Raw genomic sequence first — 17517 nt, 5'->3', positions numbered from 1 at the left:
TTGAAGGAGATAGTCTCTCTGAGGAAAATGGAAGGGCCAGTCAGTTATTGGACACTTGGAATGATTGTTATGTTAGGCAGCGTTTGACAAGATTTAATAGAGTTATTGTTATAGGGGACTGTCCTGTCAGGGGCATAGACAGGTGATTCAGTGGCAGTGAGTGCAAATTTAGGATGGTTTATTGCTTTCCTGGTGCTAGAATTAAGGACGTTTCTATTTGTTCCAAGCATATTGTTAAAGGTTAGATTGAGAAGCCAGAAATTATTGTATACATTGGTAGGAATAACATTTTTAGGGAAAAGATTAAAGCAGTACAGGTGAATTTCAAAGGTTAGGTAGAAGATTAAAAAATAAAATGTTAAAAGTAGTAATTTCTGGTTTACTCAAGATGCCAAACTCAAATGAGGAAAGAAACTAAAGATTAAAGGTGATAAATCAATGGCTGAAGAGCTGGTGTGTTGTTCAGAGATTCTGGTTTTTGGACAATAGGACTGAGTTTTGGGATAGAAAACACCTGTCCATAAAGGATAAGTCTAACCTAAACTGGAAAGAGATCAATATCCTAGCAGGGAGACTTGCTCATTCTATTAAGGGAGACTTTATGCTGATAGAGAAGGCGAATAGAGGAATTCTAAGTAGCAGTGTAAATGGAAGGATTGATGGGGTTGGTAGGTTCTGGATGTAAGGAGAGCACATCAATTAGAAAAGAAAGACAAGAGAGAGTCAGGGTTTATTTCAATGCAAGGGGTAAGGCTGATGAACTCAGGATATGTTTAAGAACATGGGATTGGGACATCATAGCTATTACAGAAACGTGGCCGAGAGATGGACAAGACTGGCAGCTCAATGTTCCTGGTTTTAGATCCTACATGAAGGTTGGAAAAGAAGGCAAGAAAGTGGGGGGTGGGGGGCGCGCTTTTGATTAAGGAATAAATTACTGCTGTAACGAGGGAAGATATTTCTGAAAAAAAAAGTAGCCCAGTTAAAATATATGGGTATTTAAGAAATAAGAAATAAGAAAGGAAAGATTACTGTGATGGAATTGTACTATAGGCCCTCCAATAGTAAGAAAGAAATTGACAAAAAAATGTGCAGGGAGATATCAGATATATGTAAGCAAAACAAGGCTGTATTAATGGAGGATTTAAATTTTCTAAACATTGACTGGGACTAGCGTAGTGTTAAAGGTTTGGATGGTGAAGAATTTGTCAAACGTGCTCGAGAAAATTTTCTTTATCAATATGTGAATGCTCCTACTAGAAAAGGAGCAAAACTAGACCTTTTGGGCATAAGGCAGGGCAGCTGACTGAAGTAAAAGTGGGGGAACACTTTGGGTCTAGTGATCATAATTCTATTAGTTTCAAAATAGCTGTGGAAAAGGATAAGCTTCCGTAAGAGTTAAAGTTTTTAATTGGAGTAAGGCAAATTTTAAATGGTATGAGACAAGAACTTTCAAAAGATGATTGGAGTAGACTTTTCGCAGGCAAAAAGGATGTCTGATGAGTGGGAGGCATTCAAGAGTGTGATGACGAGAGTTCAGAGGCATTTTGTTCCTGTTAGAGTGAAGGGTAAGGCTGGTTAGATTAAGGAACAATGGATGAATAAAGATATTGAGGTTCTAGTCAAGAGTAAGAGAGAATCTTATTTTAGATTAAGAGATTCATTTGAATCAATATATCAATACAAAAAGAGTGTACAGGCATTCTTGAGAGAGAAATCAGGAAGGCAAAGACAGGATATGAGATAACATTGGCAGATAAGGTTAAGGATAATCCAAGGAGTTTCTACAAATACATTAAGAGCAAGACGGTAACGAGGGAGGGGGTTGAGCCTCTTAAGGATCAAGGAGGTTGTCTTTGTGTTGAACCCCATGAAATGCAAGAGACACTAAATGAATATTTCATGTTGATTGTTACTTGGAGAAAGAAATGAAGTCTAGAGAATGCAGAGAAGTAAACTTTTGTGTTTTAAAAACAGTTTACATTACAGAAGAAGAGGAAGTTCGGGAAGTCTTCGAGAATATAAAGATGGATATATCTCTGGGATCTGATCTAATGTATCCCAGTGGGAAGTAAGGGAGGAAATTACGAGACCCCTTGCAGAAATATTTGCATCATCTAATACTAAGGGTAAGGTGATGAATGACTGGAAGGTGGTGGATGTTGTACCTTTGTTTAAGAAATGTTGTAAGGAGAAACAGGGGAACTATAGACCTGGGAGTCTGACTTCAGTTGTAGGTGATTTTATAAGAATGAATTTATGGACATTTAGAGGGATAGTTAGCATGGATTGTGTGAGGAAGATAGTGTCTCACAAACTTGAGTGAGTTTTTCTGAGGAAGTTACCAAAAAAGTTTGATGATGGCAGAGCAGATGTTGTTTGTTTGGATTTTAGTAAAGCCCTTGACAAGGTTCTGCATAGGAGACTAATTAGTAAAGTTAGGTCACATGGCATTCAGGGTGAGCTTGCCAGTTGGATACATAATTGGCTTAATGGCTGGAGACAGAGAGTAATGGTGAAGGGTTGCTTTTCAGCTGGAGGCCTGAGACTAGCGGTGTTCCACAGGGATCGGTTCTGGGTCCTCTTTTGTTTGTCATTTATATAAATAATTTGGAGGAGAATATAGAAGGCGTGGTTAGTTTGCGGACAACACCAAAATTAGTGGCATTGTATACAGTGAAGAAGGTTGTCTAAGATTACAAAGGGATCTTGATGAAATGGATCAATGGGCTGAAAAATGGCAGATGGAGTCAATCTGGATAAATGTGAGGTATTGCATTTTGGCACAACAAACAAGGGTAGGGCTTATACAGTTAATGGTAGGGCCTCAGGTAATCTTGTAGAACAGAGGCACCTAGGGGGTGCAGCTACACATTTCTTTAAAGTTTGCGTCACATATAGACGGGGTGGTTAAAAGGCGTTTGGCATGCTTGTCTTCATTGCTCAGTCCTTTGTGAATAGGAGTTGGGACATTTTGTTGAAGTCGTACAGGACATTGGTGAGGCCTCTTCTGGAATACCATGTCCAGTTCCAGTCACACAGTTATAAAAGGATATTATCAAGCTGGAGAGGGTTCAGAAGCCATTTACCAGGATGTTGCTGGGTATAGAAGGTTTGAATTATAAGGAAAGGCTGGATAGGCTGGGATTTTTCTCACTGGAGCATAGGAGGTTGAGAGGTGACCTTATAGTAGTTTATAAAATCATGAAGGGTATAGATAAAGTTGATGGTAGTTGTCTTTTCCCTAGGATGGGGAATTTCAAGACTAGGGGGCACATTTGTAAGGTGAGAGGAGAGAGATTTAAAAAAAGAAAGACTTAAGAAGCAAATTTTTTGTTTTTTTTTTACAGAGGGTGATTCGTGTGTGGAATGAACTTTCTGTGGAAGTGGAGGATGCAGGTACAATAACAATGTTTAAAAGACATTTGGAAGGATATATGAATAGGAAAGGTTTGGAGGGAAATGGGCCAGGAGCAGGCAGGTGGGACTAGTTTAGTTTGGGATTATGTTTGACATGAATTGGTTGGACTGAAGGGTCTGTTTCCGTGCTGTAGGCCTCTGATTTCATTAACTAATTGTGGAAAGCACACTGCAATTCCTGATATAAACTTAAAATACCGAAGGTGTTGGGGATCCGAAATAAAAAGAAAAAGTAGTTTTGGCAGCATCTGCAGAAAGAGAAACAGATTTAATATTTCAAGGCTGTTTATGTTATTGTTATTTCAAAACTGGAGGGGGCTGGAAATTATGTTTTCTCACTGTGTTGATGAACAGGGAGGAGGAGCAACCAGAACAGATTCTGAGGTTGCCCAGAGTAGAGACAAGTGGAGTAGTAATGGTAGCAAAGGAGAGATTTAGATGAAGAATGTGTGTTAGTGGTCAGTATTAACAGTTGATAATAGGTCAACTCTGCTGACAGCAAATCTATGCGGACATGACATTGATGGGGTAAGGGGATTATTCAAAAAAAAAGGACAGGGTTCATGGTCCAGAGTTGTTGAACTCAATGTTGAGTCCTGAAGGCTGTAAAGTGCCTAAGTGGAAAATTAGGTGCTGTTCCTCCAGCTTGTTTCAGGCTATTCTGGAGCACTGCAGGTGGCCTAGGACAGAAATGTTAGCATCTCTGAAATCTACAGCCAGTGGGCTAGGCACGCTCATTGAGAACATAGCCTTTTTAGTTCTATGCCCCAACAAATTTACAATAGCATTCATTTGAATCAGTTGTTCTTATTCTTATCCAACTAACGTAACACTAAGTATTCCAGTTTTTGTAGTTTATATCTTCCAATTTTTGCTCCTATTCATATTGGGGTGAAGCACCCATATGGCCAATAGAACTTCAGTAATTCACTCAAAACCATTCCCAGAGAGCAAATGTCAACTAGTTTCTCGACTTGGGTCACGGATACTGGAGCGGAACTCAACTTCAAATTGCACATAGGTTCCCAAATCATTTTGAATTGTGAGGCATTTCTTTGGAGTGTCAGGAGTGAATGGACTGGAGCAGTAAGACTGTCATATCAGGTCTGCTGTCAAAACCTTTCAAGCTTACCCATGGCCAAATGGAGAGATGAAGTAAAGGCAGCAGTGAATTCGGTTGTCCACAATATTTTTCCTGTTCACACCACTCTCATCACGGAAATACTGCTCAAACTGCTGGTCGATGTAATCAGCAATTGGTTTCCAGCTGAAGAAGAAATAAAACCAAATTCACAAGAAGTTACATTGGCAAACCACAGAGATGTGATTCGCTAAGAGGGGAGAGGGGAAGGAAAACAACTACCATTACCAGTTGTCTCTCATCATGCAGAGTTATGTTAACAGCACCATGCTTTTGAAATGGCCTGGGGTGTCACTGTTCCATCAGTGAAGGCGAATGACAATTGATTCTACGATATCGGGAGAGGAATGCCAATAGCACTGTGACATTGAGGATGGTGAAGGTCAATAGCTCTGGGTCATACTGACATAGAAATGTGAAAAATTTGGGGAAAAGCAGATTTCAATAACACTGTATCAAAGCAAGAGATCAACTTAATGAAATAACAAAAGGATTTACTATTAACAAAGCTTTTTAAAAAGGCAAGAGAGGAATCTATTTTGCCTGATGGGTTGTGATAGTAAAGGGGACATGTAAAAGATTATACCATAACAGATTAGGGCAAGTGCCAGGTATAATCAGAGTAAGGGTAATGAGAGTATTAGCAATTTGTATTGTAGTGAAGGAACACCATTCAGCACAGTGACAGTGTTACAGGATCAGGAAGTCACTTCTTACATCTTGAAAGCTATTCATCACTCAAGTTGATGAACACAGTTTTTAATTTCATGCATTATGTTCTAATTACCGAGACAGAGCCAACTCTCCAGGCCACCTTCTTCTAAGCTGTCATTTTACAATGTGTTTTTTGCTTCTTATTTATTCTACAGAAGCAAACTGTTAGCTCCACGTACCATTCTTGGTTATTTATAGCATCACCAAATCCTGGCGTGTCTATGATTGTTAGCCGAAGCCGAACTCCTTTCTCCTCAATTTCCACCGAATGTTTGGTGATATCAACGGTCTGGGTGATCCTCTCTGGAAAGACAAAGAAAGTTGGGTTAGCACTGCAGTTAAACTATATAAAATTCAAGGATGAGGACAATCTTTAATGTACGGTTTGCAATGTCCTTATTTCCCAAATAAAAAATCTCATCCTTTTGACCTTTGTCACTTAAAGATTACATTTAAGTCCAGACTGGATGTATTGAAGTGTAACATTGAAACAAGGATCTGAATAAAGTCCCGACTAAGGAGAATAAAGATTCCTCTTTCTATCCTTTCTCAATGGTCAGCACTCCTGCCTCACAGCACCGGGACTTGGGTGTGATTCCAGCCTCGGGCAACTGTCTGTGTGGAGTTTGCACATTCTCCTGTGTCTGCGTGGGTTTCCTCCGGGTGCTCCAATTTCCTCCCACAGTCCAAAGATGTGCAGGTTAGGTGGACTGATCACGTTAAATTGCCCATCATGTCGAGGGATGTGCAGGCTAGGTGGATTAGCCATGGAGAAATGTGGGGTTAGGGAGTTAGGGTCGGGGTTGGGTCTGGGTCAGATGCACTTCGGAGGGTCAGTGTGGACTCGATGGCCAAATGGCCTGCTTCCATACTGTAGGGAATCTATGTTCTATGTTCTATCAACTGTGAGCACCAACAGACCTCAATCCCATCGCCAGACCACAGAAGTTTGGTAATTCTCAATCCAATTCTTTAGTAGAATGGGTCAGTATACACAATTGACATTAATTCAATTTGATTCTAAAAATCTTAGTTTGAGGCCACAGATGGACCTCTATGGGAAATGAAATGAAAAGTCTGATGAGGTGTCACTTCTGAATTTCAGTAGAGACATGAGCTGGGGTTGTCCAGTTTGCAGTTTGATTATAGCATCAGGTTCAATAAGGCTGTCACTTCCACCACAACCTGTAATAGTTTTCTTCCTTGATTACACACTTTTCAGCACATCTTTTGTGCAAGAGTAGTAGTAGCACAAGTTAATCAGCAAATTACATGGACTGGGTAGGCAGGGGATTCTCACCACTGTCTGAACCTTGCACAGTTAAAAATTCACATGCCATTTTGGGGGGGTTGGGGGGGGGTGGGGTTGGGAGAGGGGATGGTGGCTCAGTGGTTAGCACTGCTGCCTCACAGTGCCAGGGACCCGGGTTCGATTCCACCCTCGGGTGACCTCTCTGTGTGGAGTTTGCACATTCTCCCCATGTCTGTGTGGGTTTCCTCCCACAGTCCAAAGATGTGCAGGCTATGAGGATTGGCCATGCTAAATTGCCCGTAGTGTTCAGGGACGTGTAGCTTAGGTGGGTTATGAGGGATGGGTCTGGGTGGGATGCTCCAAGGGTCGTTGTGGACTTGTTGGGCCAAAGGGCCTGTTTCCACACTGTAGAGATTCTATGATTAAAGGCCACATAAGCACTACTTCATTCTTATGTCAGGACGATGGAAGGAACTCGTGTGGATTTTCCATACCTCTCCAGATATATCACAAAACAGACACAAGTTATCCCCTAGGGATATTGAGTCCTTGTTTGGAGGGTCTACTGCAGGCTGCCTAGAAAGAAGGGAGGTGCTCTTCTGTAGTGCTGGCACCAGGACGACTTCCCAGCAGACCCAAGTGGCATGGGCTGATATCACAGAACTGATCAGTGCCTATGGCTGTCGCCAACATACCCAAAGGACACAATGCAGATACAGGATGCACAATTTTCTGTGCTCCATTATGTTAAGCTCACTGCAAAATCCTTTTAGTGGTAACAATTCACCACTGTACAGGCATCTCATGTTGGCTGCAAGCTTCAGGATCACATGAATGCTTACGCCACCTCTGTACTGATTGTAACAAGGTCAGGCAGCTGGACCTCGTAGAATGAGTTCCCTCATTGGGGCTGTTAATGCAGTCTAATCAGGGAGCCCTGGCTGACAGATAAAAAGGGGAGTGTCAGTGATACTGACACCCTGGTACCTGACTCTGAATGAGGCAGTACTATAGTCAAAGACTCTTCATGTGTAAGTAACGGGTGATTTGGTGACTGGATACTAGCCTCTGAAGAGTAATTTCAACCTTTATGCTGCAAATCTTCTGACACTTTCTGGGTACCATGCTTCCTACTCCCCTGCTCGGAGTGGGGGGGCACATCACCTTGCATTCTCACCAACTGTTTAATAGCACATTCCCATCTGACTACATTGTTTTGTCTCTCATTCTCTCTCACTCCGAGAGACAGTACCCAACAAGGTGAAGCCCAGACTGGTGGAAAGGTGCCGGATTTCCACCTCAACACCAAATCCAAGGAGCAGGCAGTGAAGCTGATGGGTAGAGACTGTGAGAGGCTCAATGCCAATGGAGCAATTGGCCATGGCAGAACCCAGTGAGGAATATTGCAGTCTGTTCATCTCAGATGTGCAGGCAGTCCTGCACATTCCTCTAGATAAGGATTTGTCACCAACTAATTCTTTTGTTTCTCTTCTGCTGGTACTAGCACTCAACAGCAAACATAAAAGTGCAAAAGTCCACAGCCTAAGTCCAGCACCACCACCAGCATCTCCATTGAGAATGACATCTCTGAAACCTCAAATAATGCATTGGCATAGGGTTCACTTGGACGTTCTACCAGCACAGAAATACACACTTGCCCCTCCTCCATGGGTACCTTAACTACAGTAGTAGCTTTAGGGACTGCATTTGGTGAGAACTGGTGTGTATTAATACCGAAGAATGCCGTAAATGCCACCGATTTTGAAATATTACAGGCTTGTGGAAGGAACAGCTTAGGAACTTGGAGGGGGCTGTGATATCTAAAATTCGAGTCCTCCTTAAAATCTCCAGCAAAGTCAATCATCTCACTGTAATTTGTGGCTAACATGCAATATTGTTTAATACATAAATCTCATCTAGTTAGACCAGTATGTGATTTTCCTCTACTAGGGAACTGGTCACCAAAGAAAAGTGGGATTTATCCATTTTCCTGTGAAACGTTGGGAATATAACACTTCAGCCACAAGAAGATGGAAATCCTTCATTGTGGCCACAAAACATGGGAAAACCCATTAGTACAGCAGCATAGAGCGGTAGCATTGTTATAACTGCATAGGGAAAGCTCTAAAACAAGTTAAATAAATAATTACACTCAGAAGACATGACATCAGAAATAAAATTGCCAGGATGATTTAATTTCAGGGATGGGTCAAAAACACAGCACTGGATATTTTGAAGAAAACAGTTCTTACTATGCAGAATTGTTCCAAAATAGATGCTGAATCAAAAGCAGAACAAGAAAATACACTTCTTTGCAAATTGTGAGATTAGATGATGTCAATGCTTGCAAAGGGGTGAAACAAAGCAAGAGATATTTTTGAAGTACTGAAAGTCTTTCACAATTACTGTAATGCCAGATAATGTAGCTGTCTAAAGGGCATGATTTACTGGAAGAACTCAACATCCAGAGGAATCCAACAATAATTTCATTTATAATCTCTAGATTAGTGAAAAAATGCAATAATCGTGATTCAGAGTCAGAATTCATGAGAAAACAAAATTGTTATCTGGATTGCTGGCGAATCTCTCAGATTTATTACAGTCCAAAAATCACCAGACTCCAGAGAAATTAATTTAGATGGTGAGTGAAACCGAAGTCCAGAAGCAACACAAGTCAATCCTAAAATGAGAAATCTTATCTTGCCATAAGAATTCCATGAAACATGGAACACAGAATTCATTAGTACAAAAACTATAAATGAGACAAGTGAGAAACAGCATAGTGAGTGGGACAGGTAAGAGACATTAAGACTTCTTGTTACAAAAGAGCCCACTAATTAAAAGTGAATGCTTTGTCACATGATAGATTATTTTCATAAAATGTGCAAAAGTGGAGTAGAGTTTCAGAAAAGCAAGAATCAAATAACTACCCGTAAGGTTAATGAGGTAGAATAGTTTACAATTGAAGAAAAACCTAAAATATTTCTGGGGGAAATGTGTGATACAGACCTTACATTTTGGGAAGTTGATATTTATGTCAATGGTCATTCAAGAAATTTCAAGTTACGCACTGGAGCAAGTGTCACTATATTGTCAATGAGTGAGCCATGGTTAAGTAAACAATGTGCACAGCTAACAACATTGCACCTGCATTATCCAGAAGGTTATGATTAAAAGGCAAGCTACAAGCAACAGTCTAAAATAGGGGATGCCAAATAGTCAAACACCAGGTGTACCTCACAATCAAGAATTCTCAGTCGAGTAGGAATTCACGTTTAGCACTCAATCTTCTACAAATGGTGGAAGGAGTTTAAATTATTTAGTCAAGAATTAACTGGTCAAGGAACAGCCTATTAAATTACGTGTCAAAGGACAACTAGAAGATTTCATAGATTTCCCTTACAAATAGTAGAGTCAAAACAAAACTAAATCCATTGACATTACCTATGTTGGCATAAGACATATTTTCACTTTGTGAATAAGATGGGAACTGTCAATACTGGGAGGGGCAGAAATGTTTTCCACCACTATCAACACCAGAGAGTGTTCAAGTTACACGAATCAGCAAGATTTTTGAGAAAGCGCAATGAGATAGTCAGTGAACAGTATTCCCCTGTGGAGTCACTTGATGAATCTATAACTGAATGAACTCAGACAGCAACACAGCTCGGTCAACAAATAACTCGGGTAATCACATCTGTTAGATGCTGAGGTAATTTGGAAGGGATACTTTCAAATGGAATATTTGACTTCCTTATCTTCTCAGGAAGAATCTCCAGTAAGAGTGACAGAGATCATTTCAAGCAAGAAGCAATTCTCAAAATCTCCAAAGAAATCTCTACCTACTTTTGGCATTGTCCTTCAAAATCGACAGAGAAATGCACACCTAGAAGACAATATTGTGAAATTCACTGTATACGTCAGCCTTTCCAGGTACCAAGCCCCTTGTGTTGTCCACTAGTACCTCCCATTGTTTTCACTTGCTTTCCATGTGGCCATATGACCCTCCATTCTCCACCCTCACAACCAGATTTTTTTTTGCCGAGCCCTCACTGTCATCATTAACGTTCCCATTATACTCCCGGAGCCCTTTACTTTTTAGGACGACCCCCCCCCAATCCTGACATTCACCCTTCAGTCTCACCCCAATGTGTATTCTCCTTGACCCTCAGCTGTCAAAATCTACCCTAACGTATTCAGCTGTGACTATTCCCTACACTGCACAATACCTCCAGACAGGAGCTTCGGGACTGATCTCATGGACAGGTGATGGCCTAGTGGTAATATCACTATACCCAAGTCTCTGGGTTAATAGTAATGTCTCAGGGACCCAGGTTCGAATCCCACCACAGCAGATGGTGGAATTTGAATTCAATAAAAATCTGGAATTAAGGGTCTAATGATGACCATGATTCCATTGTCGATTGTTGTAAAAACCCAACTGGTTCACTAGTGTCCTGTAGGGAAGGAATCTGCCATCCTTATCTGGTCTGGCCTACATGTGACTCCAGACCCACAGCAATGTGGTTGACTCTTAACTGCCCTCTGGGCAATTAGGGATGGACAATAAATGCTGGCCTAGCCAGTGATACCTCCATCCAATGAATGAATACAAAAATGTTGCCCACAGCAGGGCTGATGCCATGAACAAGGCCTTCAGTACCCTAAAATGGCTTCTGTCTGTGCCCTCCTCCCCAGACTGCATTCAAGCACTTCCACCCCCTCAGACTGACTGCCTCATGTTGCTGGATGGGCCAGACACATCTTCATGCTGCATCAATAGCCCACATGTGGAAGTTTAATGCTGACATTGATTGATCAAAATCTGATGTCCTCAGAATAATCCTAGCCTACACTGGCACCAAATTGACCAATGTGCACTTTTAGATCCTGTTTAAGACTGTACAGGAAAACAACACGTAATGAAGCTTCAATGATTCCAATCCACTTGTTCCCAGAAGTGCGAACTGGGCAAAAAAAAGTCACGTGACACCACTGTTATTCTCACATAATTGCAATATTAGAAGAACACCATTGACCGATGCACTGAGTATCAATGACATCCTCTTCCAACTTGATCCAGCTACTGGGCAGTCTGAAGGGCATGAGAAAAAGGTAATTCATGCTATTTTAGCACAACCAGACTGTTTCCAAAAAAAAAAAAAATTACCTTAAGAGTTTGACAGAGAGGAAAAAAATATTTACAGCATATTTTGTTTCCAATATTGCAAAGATATTTTCCAATGCTGCTGATCTCATCAAATGCAGACTGTCCCATTTCCACTGAACACCGAAGATCAATCAGACTACTTCAACAAAAATCTGACCTTCTGTATTGAGGAACTTCTTGTCCTTGTACAGGTCTGTAAGGAAAAGGCTGTTAACCAGGGTTGATTTCCCAAGGCCGGATTCCCCTGAAAGGAAGCAACAAAAGGAAGGTCAGATTTGAGCCATTGAACATTTATGTACATTCATAGACATCCAATTTTTTTGTGGTTGGGCACACAGGTCAAGAGACTATAGAGATCCAGCCTGTTTGATTTACAAGGGTACACCGTCTGAAATACATTACTGACTGAATTTCAGACCTAACGTGACTCAGTTTCGCCTGTAAACTAGTTTGAAAACTAGGACATGCAACTTAATTTTTTAACTAATGCCTTTGGTTGGGGAGGCCTGTGTGCATTGGAAAATGTTTCCCAGTACCACCATCTATGTCTGGGACAAACTACTCAGTTTGCCAGTTGTTAGAATAAACTTGTACTTGTGCTATGGCTACAACGGTGAGATCGCTCTTGTGCAGCAGCTTCTCAAGTTGCACTGAGGTTCTCCGTCTGTCATGGTGGTATTGCTCGCAGCTGATATGATTGGGCTAGCTGCTGATCACAGTACTGCAAACTGTTACTGTACTCTATCCACATGTATACACTGACACAAGTCATTACCAAATGAGCAAGCCTGCAAGGACCATGATTCTTTTTTATTCTTTTATGGGATGTGGGCATCACTTGCTAAGCCAGCATTTGTTGCTCATGCTTAAAAACCCTCCAGAATAAGTGGTTGTGAGCTGTCTTCATGAAATCCTGCTGTCTTTTCAACGTAGGTGCACCCACAGTATTGTTCGGAAAGGAGTTCTGGGATTTTGATCTGACGATAGTGTTGGAATGCGGATACATTTCCAAGTCAGGATTGTGTGTGGTTTGAAGGGGAACTTGCAGGGTCCCTCCCAGTGGAAGGTGCTAAGTTACTGCAGTACATCTTGTAGACAGTACAAACTGCTACTGCTGTGCATTGATGCTAAAGGGAGCACGTTAAAGATGTTCGATGCCAATTAAGTGAGTTGCTTTCTCCTAGATTGTGTCAAGCTTGAGAGTGTTGTTGGCGCTACCCTCATCCAGGTAAGTGGGGAACATTTTGCCAGGTAGATGGTGAGGCATTTGGGAAGTCAGGAAATAAGTGACTCACTACAGAATCCCAGCCTGTGATTTGCTCATGTAGTGACAGCATTCATATGGTCAGTCCAGTTCAGTTTGAGGTTTCAGCAATGTCAACACCATTGAATGTCAGGGGGTGATGGTCACATTGTCATTTGTTTGAAATGGTCATGGCCTGGGACTCGTGCGGTGTGAATCTTACTCGCTAGTTATCAGCTCAGACCTGGATATTCATCGAGGTCTTACTACATATAAACACAAGTGCTTTAGTACCTGGGGAGACACACAACAGTGCTAAACGTTGTGCAATCAGCAAACATCCCCACTTCTGACCTAATGAAAGGGAAGATCATTGATGAAGCAGCTGAAGGCGGTTGGGACTAAGATACTACCCTGAGGAACTCCTGCAGTGAAGTCCTAGAGCTGAGATGATTGACCTTTAACAACCACAACCATCTTCCTTTGTGCTAGGTATGACTCCTACTGGCAGAGAGTTTTCTACCTGATTTCCATCGATTCCAGTTTTGCTAGGGATCCTTGATACCACACTCAGTTTAATGCAAGCTTGATGTCAATGGCAGTCACTGCCACCTCACCTCCAGAATTCAGCTCTTTTGATCATGTTTGGACAGAGGCTCAAATGAGGTCAGGAGCTAAGTGGGCCAAACTGAAACCACACGGAGCCTCAGTGAGCATGTGATTGCTCAGCAGGTTCTGCCTGGTAACACTGTTCACAACCCTTCAACACTTTCCTGACTATAAAGAGTAGACTTTTAGGGTGGCAATTTGCCAGTTGGACTTGTCCTGCTTTTGCACAGAGGACGTTCCTGAGCAATTTTCCTCACCGCCAGGTAAATGTTAGTGTTGCAGCTGTTCTGGAATGCTTGGCTAGGGGCACAGCTAATTCTGAAGCATGAGTCTTCAGTACTATTGCAGAATATTATCAGGGCCTGTAACATTCACACGTTCAGTGTCTCCAGTCATTTCTTGATATCACATGGAGTGAAACATGTTTGTTGAAGACTGACATCTGTATTACTGGAGAAGCCAGGAGATGGCCAAGATGGATTATCCGCTTAGCATTTAACACCTCATACAGATTTATGCCTGGTACTGCTCCTGGCATGTCCTCATGCACTCTCCATTGAATCAGGGTTGATCTCTTGGCTTGATCAGAATGATAGAGTGGGGGACATGCTGGGCTATGAGGTTACAAGTTATTTGAATATATTCTGCTGATGCTGATGGCTCACAACATCTGGATGGATATGCAGTTTTGAGTTGCTTGAATGTTTTTAAAAGTCTGTCCCATTTAGCATGGTGACAGTGCCCGACAACACAACGGTGGGTATCCTCAATGCAAAAAAGGAATTTCTTTGGTATTACCAGAGCAGAATGCCTGGCGTTATTAAAGACTGGGAGCTTAGTATTACCAAAATGGAATGTTGCTAGTGTGTCTAGCTTTACCTCTGCACCAGAAGTAACTTAGCAATATATCTCAGTTAATGATCAAAATTCTATAAAAACAAACTGTTTTACCTGCCACCAGTAGTGTGAAATCAAACCCTTTCTTTACTGACTTGCGATGAACCTGGTTGGGTAATGTTGCAAAGCCAACATATTCTTTATCCTGGTCCTGTGGGATTAAACAAGGATGTGTTATTCACTAATTACTATGTAACTGAAAATCAAAACACCAGTCACATCCTTTGAACTTCCTCAATGCTTTCCATCTTCCATTTCTCACTACACTATGATCACGATTCTCCTTTTCAGTCTCAGTTTCTTTGCTTTCCATTCCATGTGCTGCTGATTCAACTCTCTGCTCCCCTCACTCGCTGCCAATTCCATCATTTGCACCTCACCACTCTACATGACCTAATTTTTCTCATGTGTAGGTTTTAATGGCTTCTTTCTCTAAACTGAAAGTATGTACAGCAGAGATCACATGACTGAGAACAATGTGCCTATAAGTACATTTCTCCAAACATTCCTCATTTCATCAAAAAAATTGCATACACTATCTATCCAAAATGCATTGTCTAAACCAAAAATGGTCATTCATGACTAAATACTGTGGGTGGAACCTTAAAGTCCTGGAGTAGGCACAAAGAATGCTGGGTGGGAGAACTTAAGTGGGTGAGGGTCAAAACATTAGATTTTTGTCAGTGGGGTAAACCTTTGCAATGAAACTCTCCAACTTTAAAAGGTGGGTTGACTTCACACTGCAGATATAAAGAAACCTATCCGCATGTATTTTCATCTCATTGAAATCAACTTTCTGGAATTAAAAGTGTTTGTTCCCACATGACATGATGAGTAGAATGGACCATTTGGCCCTTCAAGCCTGCTGCACCTTTCACTAAGTCAGTGATCTGCTAGTGATCTCAACTTCACTTTCCTGTCTGCGCTACACAACCCTCAATATCTTGTCCATCACTTTCCTGTCCATACTCTACTCTCAATTCCCTATTCCATCACTTTTCTGCTGAAAGTCCATAACTCTCAACTCCCTTGTTCACCACTTTTGTGTCTATACTCCATAACTCTTGACTTCCTTCTCAGTCAAGAATTAACTCAATCATGAATAAACTTAAAACTGAGCGTTTTCCCATCTTCTTGGGAAGAGAATTCTACATTCCAAGAACTCTAAGAAAAGATTTCTCCCTATCTCTGTATTCAAATAGAAACCATTTATTCTTAAACTGTGTCCTTAATTTTCTTTCAACAGTAAACTTCCTCTAGGCATCCAAACTTTCCAGTTCCCTCGAGGTCCTGTATTTTCCCAATTAAGTTCCACACAATCGTGAAATCAGTCCTTTCAGATACCCAACTGCAAAAATAAATGTGTACCCAGTAACATTCACTTTTTCCTGGACTTTGAAGTGAATACTTGCTGCTCTGGTCTTATTGTGATATGGTTTTAAATAATGGTTTCAATGAGTTGCACTGTAAGGTCTTCAAGTACAGTTCAAGCAACAAAAGGAGAGGCATCTCCAGCAGTCCACCAAGGGTCAGAGACCTCAGATGTGGCTTCCTCCACCAACTGTGTGTCAGTGATGTGCTCAAAAGATTGTGACTCCAAGCCAACTCTGGAGAGTGGATCCAACCAAGTTCAATATCTCTGGTGGAGGGTGCAGCTGTACATGTTACGGATGTAGTGTTGGGGACATTATTCCCAGAGGTGCTGATGCTGCTGGGGCAGGTGCCAGTGTTTTGATTGCTCCTCTTGTGGTAGCCACTAGTACATGCGGTGGAGAAGAGAAAGAATTAGCTGCTGGAGATGCACAGTCCTTTGCATTGGCAATGTCTGATACGGTCTGTGCATCACAGAACAGCACACTGGAGGTTTCCTCACTGGCTTCCTAGGACAGTCCTATCTTTCCATCAGCACAGAAATAGTCACTCTCATTCTTTGCCACCTCAGTTGCCTACTCCTCGAAAGTGGTGGGAATACAAATATCTGACCTCCCCCTATTGGTCTGGGAGGGCTCACTCCTGTTATGGGTAACTTTGCCCTGCAGACATAGAAAGAGGAGTTATTGAGTGTCACCGCAATGGGTTCATGAGCACGTTATGAGCATGTGTAGCAATGCCTGATCCTGAGCGCTCCTCAGTAAGAGATTTACTACCACACTGACAATGCAACTGGTAAACAGTCGCCAGCATGACGCAGCTCTCCACTACATCTAGTGCATGTGGTGCTTGCAGCTGGTCATCCATTTGAGAAATCCCTCTGTACTGGCACAGTTAGACTGAGTAGCGCCTCCATGACTGTCGGTTGGTACTGCAGCCTGATTCTCCAGTGAGAGCACTGGTCTGTGATGTGACCTTGGTCTATGCCGCCTTAAATTAGTTTGGTGGTGGTGAGGGGGGGGGGGGGGGGGGGGGGGAGAAGGTGGTGGTGGTGGTGGTGATGGTGATGAAGGTATCTGCCACCATCTGAGGATCTCCTCCTTTCCTGGATGATCTGCTCCACAACAGGTTTGCAATGACAGGAGGACAGGTGGACAGGTGGCAGCCCTTCAAACATGGCACTGGAACCTTTGATCTTGAAAGTTCCTGGGAGGGTTGAGCACTTCCTGAAAATTTGTTGGTCATCTTGTGCAACAACTCAGATGCAAAGTAATAAGTTGGTAACTACATGATTATGCACGTAAACTTGCGCTGCCCTTGAACAGAAGTAATGACTCCCATTACAGAATATATGTGTGGCGTTGGATGTATTAGAAGATTCCACCCTGTGCGTGTCATTCCATGCTATCACTTTCAGCAGTCTCTGATCATGCATTTCGATCAATCTCTAGAGCATGCAGGTCTTTTAATGGTATGTATGCAAGTTGTCATTAACTGTTCTTCTGGTGTCTGCTAATTCACGGATTGAAGTTGTCACTTCCTTGATTACTCCCCTCTTTCGCAGCTCCTCCGCCTGGTCTTTCAGGCTGGCCTTTCAGGATGGCAACAGGAACGCACCTCAGCAGTTGTCGAGTAGCGCTCTCTCTCACATCTATTTTAAGATGATATTCACTGGGAATACATTCAAGGCCCATGAAAAG

At 42.0% G+C, this 17517-nt stretch overlaps 1 protein-coding gene and 1 long non-coding RNA gene across 13 annotated transcripts in view; one reads left to right on the top strand and one right to left on the bottom strand.

Annotated features, from left to right (window-relative positions):
• Positions 1-2081, top strand: part of LOC125486186 — a 56202-nt gene extending 54121 nt beyond the window's left edge. Inside the window, exon 3 of the long non-coding RNA XR_007264872.1 lies at positions 1978-2081. This is a non-coding gene — a long non-coding RNA (uncharacterized LOC125486186). The remainder of the gene's footprint in view (positions 1-1977) is intronic.
• The window catches only part of LOC109924869 (septin-5-like), a 155271-nt gene that overhangs the window by 38708 nt on the left and 99046 nt on the right, over positions 1-17517 (bottom strand). For all 12 annotated transcript variants that reach the window (XR_007264871.1, XM_048612731.1, XM_048612740.1 and 9 more), the window contains 4 exons: positions 14501-14597; positions 11855-11941; positions 5455-5578; positions 4553-4687 (listed from right to left, as the gene is read on the bottom strand). Coding sequence is in view for 11 of the 12 variants with exons in the window: in XM_048612731.1 (XP_048468688.1) it covers positions 4553-4687; positions 5455-5578; positions 11855-11941; positions 14501-14597 (443 nt within the window). In the remaining variant the exon portion in view is untranslated. The remainder of the gene's footprint in view (positions 1-4552; positions 4688-5454; positions 5579-11854; positions 11942-14500; positions 14598-17517) is intronic.

The sequence above is a fragment of the Rhincodon typus genome, chromosome 26 (genome assembly GCF_021869965.1).
Source record: "Rhincodon typus isolate 14 chromosome 26, sRhiTyp1.1, whole genome shotgun sequence".
Classification (NCBI taxonomy): Eukaryota; Metazoa; Chordata; class Chondrichthyes; order Orectolobiformes; family Rhincodontidae; genus Rhincodon; species Rhincodon typus.
The sequence above is the reverse complement of the archived record's forward strand: the minus strand, read 5'-3'. Positions and strand labels throughout refer to the sequence as shown.